The sequence below is a fragment of the Salarias fasciatus genome, unplaced genomic scaffold (genome assembly GCF_902148845.1).
Source record: "Salarias fasciatus unplaced genomic scaffold, fSalaFa1.1, whole genome shotgun sequence".
In the NCBI taxonomy this organism is placed as follows: Eukaryota; Metazoa; Chordata; class Actinopteri; order Blenniiformes; family Blenniidae; genus Salarias; species Salarias fasciatus.
Window position 1 is genome coordinate 298,716 of NW_021941378.1, and position 7,184 is coordinate 305,899.

Here is a 7,184-nt window from a genome sequence, read left to right on the forward strand (position 1 = left end):
GGATTCACTGATCCAGTATAGCAGGATTCACTGATCCAGTATATCCAGGATTCACTGATCCAGTATAGCAGGATTCACTGATCCAGTATAGCAGGATTCACTGATCCAGTATAGCAGGATTCACTGATCCAGTACAGCCAGGATCCGCTGATCCAGTACAGCCAGGATCCGCTGGTCCAGTACAGCCAGGATCCACTTGATCCAGTATAGCAGGATTCACTGATCCAGTATATCCAGGATTCACTGATCCAGTATATCCAGGATTCACTGATCCAGTATAGCAGGATTCACTGATCCAGTACAGCCAGGATCCGCTGATCCAGTACAGCCAGGATCCACTGGATCCAGTATAGCAGGATTCACTGATCCAGTACAGCCAGGATCCGCTGATCCAGTACAGCCAGGATCCGCTGGTCCAGTACAGCCAGGATCCGCTGGTCCAGTACAGCCAGGATCCACTTGATCCAGTATAGCAGGATTCACTGATCCAGTATATCCAGGATTCACTGATCCAGTATATCCAGGATTCACTGATCCAGTATAGCAGGATTCACTGATCCAGTATAGCAGGATTCACTGATCCAGTATAGCAGGATTCACTGATCCAGTATATCCAGGATTCACTGATCCAGTATAGCAGGATTCACTGATCCAGTATATCCAGGATTCACTGATCCAGTATAGCAAGGATTCAAAACATTAGGGTCCAGGAACTTATATTTAACAGAGTATTGTTTTGTTAAACAAAAATATTTTTCTCGTCTTTTTCGAGCAGAGAGCTCATGGAGGCGTGTTTCTTTTATTTCTAACGGAAATGAAATATTCTGGAGGACCTTCGTCTCTGTTTTCCATTCGCAGTGTGAACGGCTGTTTGATAAAGCGGTGAAATCAGCAGACTGATTAGTTTTTAGGTGTTTTCTACAAGAAAAAAACTTACACAGTCACAAACGTGTCGTGTCGTGTCGTGTGTGTGTGTGTGTGTGTGTGTGGGGGGGGGTCATACAAGCCAGGTTCCCAAACTATGGTCCCAATCCAGGGTCAGTTACCATTTACCATTTACCTCCTCCTCCTCTTCCTCCTCCTCCTCTTCCTCCTCCTCCTCTCTCACAGACGGAGGTGTGTTCGGCGTTTCTCTAAATTCTCTGCTGGAAAGCGACAGAAAGAAGATTCCGGGCATTAGAGTTCCGGTCGTCTTCCAGAAGGTAAAATCCATCAACAACACCACCGGAACCAGAACCAGAACCAGAACCAGAACCAGAACTATCGTCATCATCAGCAGCCTGACCGTCGTCATCATGTTCATCGTGTGTGTGTGTGTGTGTGTGTGTGTGTGTGTGTGTGTGTGTGTGTGTGTGTGTGTGTGTGTGTGTAGCTGTTGTGTATCTTGAAGCAGTCCGGTCTCCACACTGAAGGGATCCTCAGAGTTTCAGGATCAGCGGCTCGGCTCAAGGTAGATTCCACCGATCTGTCCACCTGTGGAGCCAGAGGTCACTCTAACCCCGCCTCCACCCACCCCCATCTCCACCCCGGTCTCCACCCTAACCCACCCCCACCCCCACCTCCACCCCCACCCCTCCTATACAGTACCTGCGCCGGGAGTTGGACAGCTGTTTGGGGACGTTTGACTGGTCTGCTGTGAGACAGGTGGACGCTTCAGGTCTGCTGAAGCTTTTCATCAGAGAGCTGCCAGAGCCTCTGCTGACACACACACACCTGTCCACCTACCTGTCCCTGCAAGGTAATGCACACACACACACACACACACACACACACACACACACACACACACACCTGTCTTTCCCGTTGCAGGACTCTCGTCTGAACTTCATCAGATTCAAGCGCTGCAGCTTCTGACTCTGCTGCTGCCTGAAAGCCACAGAGACACTCTGAGGGTGAGACACACACTGCCAGGGTGAGACACACACTGCCGCAGAGACACTCTGAGGGTGAGACACACACTGCCAGGGTGAGACACACACTGCCACAGAGACACTCTGAGGGTGAGACACACACTGCCAGGGTGAGACACACACTGCCACAGAGACACTCTGAGGGTGAGACACACACTGCCAGGGTGAGACACACACTGCCACAGAGACACTCTGAGGGTGAGACACACACTGCCAGGGTGAGACACACACTGCCGCACAGAGACACTCTGAGGGTGAGACACACACTGCCACAGAGACACTCTGAGGGTGGGATACACACTGCCAGGGTGAGACACACACTGCCGCACAGAGACACTCTGAGGGTGAGACACACACTGCCAGGGTGAGACACACACTGCCGCACAGAGACACTCTGAGGGTGAGACACACACTGCCAGGGTGAGACACACACTGCCAGGGTGAGACACACACTGCCACAGAGACACTCTGAGGGTGAGACACACACTGCCAGGGTGAGACACACACTGCCACAGAGACACTCTGAGGGTGAGACACACACTGCCAGGGTGAGACACACACTGCCACGAAGACATGCTGTGGGTGAGACGCACACTACCAGGGTGAGAAACACACTGCCAAGGAGACAATCTGAGGGTGAGACACACACTGCCAGGGTGAGACAGACTGCCACAGACACTCTGAGGGTGAGACACACACTGCCATGAAGACATGTTGAGGGTGAGACACACTGCCAGGGTGAGAAACACACTGCCAAGGAGACAATCTGAGGGTGAGACACACACTGTCATGAAGACACTCTGAGGGTGAGACACACACTGCCACAGAGACACTCTGAGGGTGAGACACACACTGCCATGAAGACATGCAGAGAGTGAGACACACACTGCCATAAAGACACTCTGAGTGTGAGACATGCTGCCACAAATACATGCTGAGAGTGAAGCACACAGAAAGTGAGAGACCCTCAGCGAGTGACACACCCCAAGAGAGTGACACACCCTGAGAGAGTGAGACACGCTGCCATGAAGACATGCTGAGAGAGTGAGGCGCCCAGAAAGTGACACACCCCGATAGAGTGAGACACACTTCGAGAATGAACGCCCCCCGAGAGTGAGACAGAGACTTGCAGTCAGACACACCTGGACAGACTGAATCTCAGAGAAAGACACACAGTGGACAGATGTGTTTCCATGGCTACAGGACCTGCTGGTCTTGCTCCGTCAGGTGGTCTCTCACCAGGACCACAACCGAATGTCACTGTGGAACGTTTCCATGGTGATGGCTCCCAACCTGTTCCTGTCCAGTCACCGTGGCAACAAGAAGTCTTCCCTGAAGCAGAGAGAAGAGATGGAAGTGGCTGTGAGCGGAGCTAACCTCCTGCGGCTCATGATCTCCTACCAGGACATCCTGTGGACGGTCGGTGGCGTAACCACACCCCCCATCATCACGTCTCGGTCCCTGTGACATCACTTCCCACTTCCTGTTCCAGGTCCCCACATTTCTGCTGTCTCAGGTGAGACAGATGAACCAGGTATCCAGTCAAAAGAAGCTCAGCCTGAATAAGACCAAGAGACGTCTCCTGGGGAAGTGGAACAACAAGAACCACCAGGACCAGGTGAGAGGTGGACCAGGTGAGACCAGGGGTCTGTTGCACAAAAACAGGATTCACTGATCCAGGAACAGTGACTAATACAGATTCAGCCAATCCAGGATGAGAACACATGAAGACATGAGGTGCGTTCGACATGAGAAAGCCAGAGGCAGACTTTTGAGACTTTCGAGCCGCCCCGCCCACATTTGGCCCGGCGTCACTGACACGTAGGACCTACGTAGGGCATCGAAAACTCGCGAGATCGGTCACAGAGGTAGCCGCTGTGAGCTGCTCCAGAGCAACTCACCGAGGCTACCTGGCCCACCTCTCTGCTTCATACAGGCAGGGGATTGGACCCCAGCCCACTCGTCATCAGTGTGATGACAACACGCTTTATTTGCATAAATAAACACCCAGTCCCGGCTCCAGCCCAGTGTAGACGGGGGTCGGGGGGGGGGCGGCGGCTTAAACCCGGGGGGGGGGGGGGGGGGGGGGGGGGACGCATCGGTGCCGAAAAAGTAACGGAGCAACACAAAAACAGAATCCACAGATCAGAGGCGCTGTATGATCATTAACCACACTGCTAAAAAGCACAAATAGTAAAAAAACAAATGATAAAATAAGCAGCTCTCACCTTCAGCAGAGCTGCAGTCTCCTCTTTTTTTGAATTTTGAATAGCACAACACTTCATATTGATCTGAGCAAGCCAGCAGAGTTTGCTGTTGTTTTTTAAGGACACAATAGACTGAAAACTTAATGTTTTTAATGAAATACTATATTTTGACTGAGGGGGCGAGGCAGTCTGCCCCCCCTTGACGCCTGGTCCGCACTTGCAGCAGCACGCAAGTGTCACATGTAACTTAAAATTATTTTGTTTTTTTAAATTTTATTTATTTCAGTTAACTGAATATGAATTAACACAACGTGACACACGAAAGAAATTATGAATTCTTTTGTTTTTAATAAGAAAAATAAATTACCCCTCTGACAGCCAGGGAGGGGTGTGGGGGGGGGGGGGGGGGGGGGGCAAGGCGGCACAGGCGGGGGGCATTGCCCCCCTAATTGACACCCCGGACGACGGGCCTGTAAACACCCCCCACGGTGGGAGTCATGAGAAACACGAACATGGAGAACATCGCGTTGTCCGAGTTGGAGGCAGACTTATAACTCCGCCCCACGGCTGCGCCGTCTACTTCGTCTAGCTCCGTCTACCTCTGGCTTTGCCATCGTGAACGCACCTATTGCTTCGCTGCTGGCTGCCTGCTGCTAGCTGCCTGCTGCTAGCTGCTAGCTGCCTGCTGCTAAGTGCTAGCTGCTAGCTGCCTGCTGCTAAGTGCTAGCTGCTAGCTGCCTGCTGCTAGCCTCCTGCTGCTAGCTGCTTGTTGCTAGTTGCTTGCTGCTACCCGCTGCTAGCTGCCCGCTGCTAGCTGCCCGCTGCTAGCTGCCTGCTGATAGCTGGTAGCTACCTGCTGCTAGCTGCCCGCTGCTAGCTGCCTGCTGATAGCTGGTAGCTACCTGCTGCTAGCTGCCCGCTGCTAGCTGCCTGCTGCTAGCTGCCTGCTGCTAAGTGCTAGCTGCTAGCTGCCTGCTGCTAGCTACCTGCTACTGGCTGCCCGCTGCTAGCTGCCTGCTGCTAGCTGCTAGCTGCCTGCTGCTAGCTGCCTGCTGCTAAGTGCTAGCTGCTAGCTGCCTGCTGCTAGCTGCCTGCTGCTAAGTGCTAGCTGATAGCTGCCTGCTGCTAGCCGCCTGCTGCTAGCTGCCTGTTGCTAGCTGCCTGCTGCTACCCGCTGCTAGCTACCCGCTGCTAGCTGCCCGCTGCTAGCTGCCTGCTGATAGCTGCTAGCTACCTGCTGCTAGCTGCCCGCTGCTAGCTGCCTGCTGCTAGCTGCCTGCTGCTAAGTGCTAGCTGCTAGCTGCCTGCTGCTAGCTACCTGCTACTAGCTGCCTGCTGCTAGCTGCCTGCTGCTAGCTGCTAGCTGCCTGCTGCTAGCTGCTAGCTACCTGCTGCGAGCTGCCCGCTGCTAGCTGCCTCCTGCTAGCTGCCTGCTGCTAGCTGCCTGCTGCTAGCTGCTAGCTACCTGCTGCTAGCTGCCCACTGCTAGCTGCCCGCTGCTAGCTGCCTGCTGCTAACTGCTAGCTGCCTGCTGCTAGCTGCTAGCTACCTGCTGCTAGCTGCCCGCTGCTAGCTGCCTGCTGCTAGCTGCCTGCTGCTAGCTGCTAGCTACCTGCTGCTAGCTGCCCACTGCTAGCTGCCCGCTGCTCGCTGCCTGCTGCTAAGTGCTAGCTGCTAGCTGCCTGCTGCTAACTACCTGCTACTAGCTGCCCGCTGCTAGCTGCCTGCTGCTAGCTGCCCGCTGCTAGCTGCCTGCTGCTATCTGCCTGCTGCTAGCTACCTGCTACTAGCTGCCCGCTGCTAGCTACCTGCTGCTAGCTGCCCGCTGCTAGCTGCCTGCTGCTAGCTGCCTGCTGCTAGATGCTAGCTACCTGCTGCTAGCTGCCCGCTGCTAGCTGCCTGCTGCTAGCTGCCTGAATTTTAATACCTACCGGCCTGCATCCAGCTGACTGTTTCAATAGCTGCGCCTGTGTCCGTCACACGGCGCCGCTGGATCGTGGTTAGTTGATCCGGGATGACCGGGATGTCCCGGCTTCAGTCCTGGTCTTGGTTTCGTGCAACAGGTTTCAGGTGAGAGTCGAGTGACAAGATGTCAACCAGACGAAGGTGTTCATGCAGTGATCCAAACCTGTGAGGTGTGTGTGTGCGTGTGTGTGTGTGTGTGTGTGTGTGTGTGTGTAGGTCACAGAGTTGTGTGAGGGTGTAATCAGAGTCCACGCTCCGAGACACAGTAAGGTTTCCATGGCGATACAGCTGGATGAACTGATGACAGCCAGGGACATCACCACGCGCTTTGAGAGTAATGACAGGTAACACACACACACACACACACACACATACACAGACACACACACACACACACACACACACACACAGCTGCTGTGGGGTCTAACGTGTGTGTGTGTGTGTGTGTGTGTGTGTGTGTGTGTGTGTGTGTGTGTGTGTCTGTGTGTGTGTGTGTGTGTGTGTGTGTGTGTGTGTGTGTGTGTGTGTGTGTGTGTGTGTGTCAGTTTGGTCCAGCATCTGTACGAAGTTGGAGGGAACATCTGTGAGTGTGCTTCTCTTTGTTCCTGTCCTGTCCTTCTGTCCCACACACGTCCGTCCTGACACCTGTCTGTCTCTCAGGTGAGCGGCGGCTGCGTCCAGACTGCATCTTATTGGACGTTTATAAAGTGAATCCTCACTGTGATTGGCTGGTCAAGCCGTGACCCGGCGGCAGTGAGCTGGAGTTTCTTTGCTGCCATATTAAAATGATTTTACTCAGTCCAAGTGTGTCTCCGTGTCAAACCTCTGTTCAGTGGCTGCAGGTTCAAATCCCACAGCTGACAGGTCAATGCTGTGGGTTCCTGAGCATGACCCTTGACCCAGCACTCCAAGCATGTGAAGAGGACAGATTGGGACCACAGAAGACGTCCCTTCCCTGTTCTCCTCTATGACTCTGTCTCCTCCTGCTGGTCACTACCTGAAGCTGCAGAACATAGTCACCAGGTCCACAAGGTCCACAAGGTCCACAAGGTCCACAAGGTCCACCAGGTCCACCAGGTCCACAAGGTCCACAAGGTCCACA

The 7,184-nt window shown here is 53.7% G+C and overlaps 1 protein-coding gene across 1 annotated transcript; it reads left to right on the forward strand.

Annotated features, from left to right (window-relative positions):
* Nucleotides 1–1,021: 1,021 nt before the first annotated feature.
* Nucleotides 1,022–6,825, forward strand: arhgap28 (Rho GTPase activating protein 28). Its single transcript, XM_030087260.1, has 10 exons — nucleotides 1,022–1,037; nucleotides 1,111–1,202; nucleotides 1,373–1,450; nucleotides 1,585–1,738; nucleotides 1,810–1,892; nucleotides 3,114–3,329; nucleotides 3,403–3,528; nucleotides 6,299–6,426; nucleotides 6,628–6,665; nucleotides 6,743–6,825. The coding sequence occupies exons 1-10, from the start codon at nucleotides 1,022–1,024 to the stop codon at nucleotides 6,823–6,825; spliced, it is 1,014 nt and encodes a 337-aa protein (XP_029943120.1).
* Nucleotides 6,826–7,184: the final 359 nt, after the last annotated feature.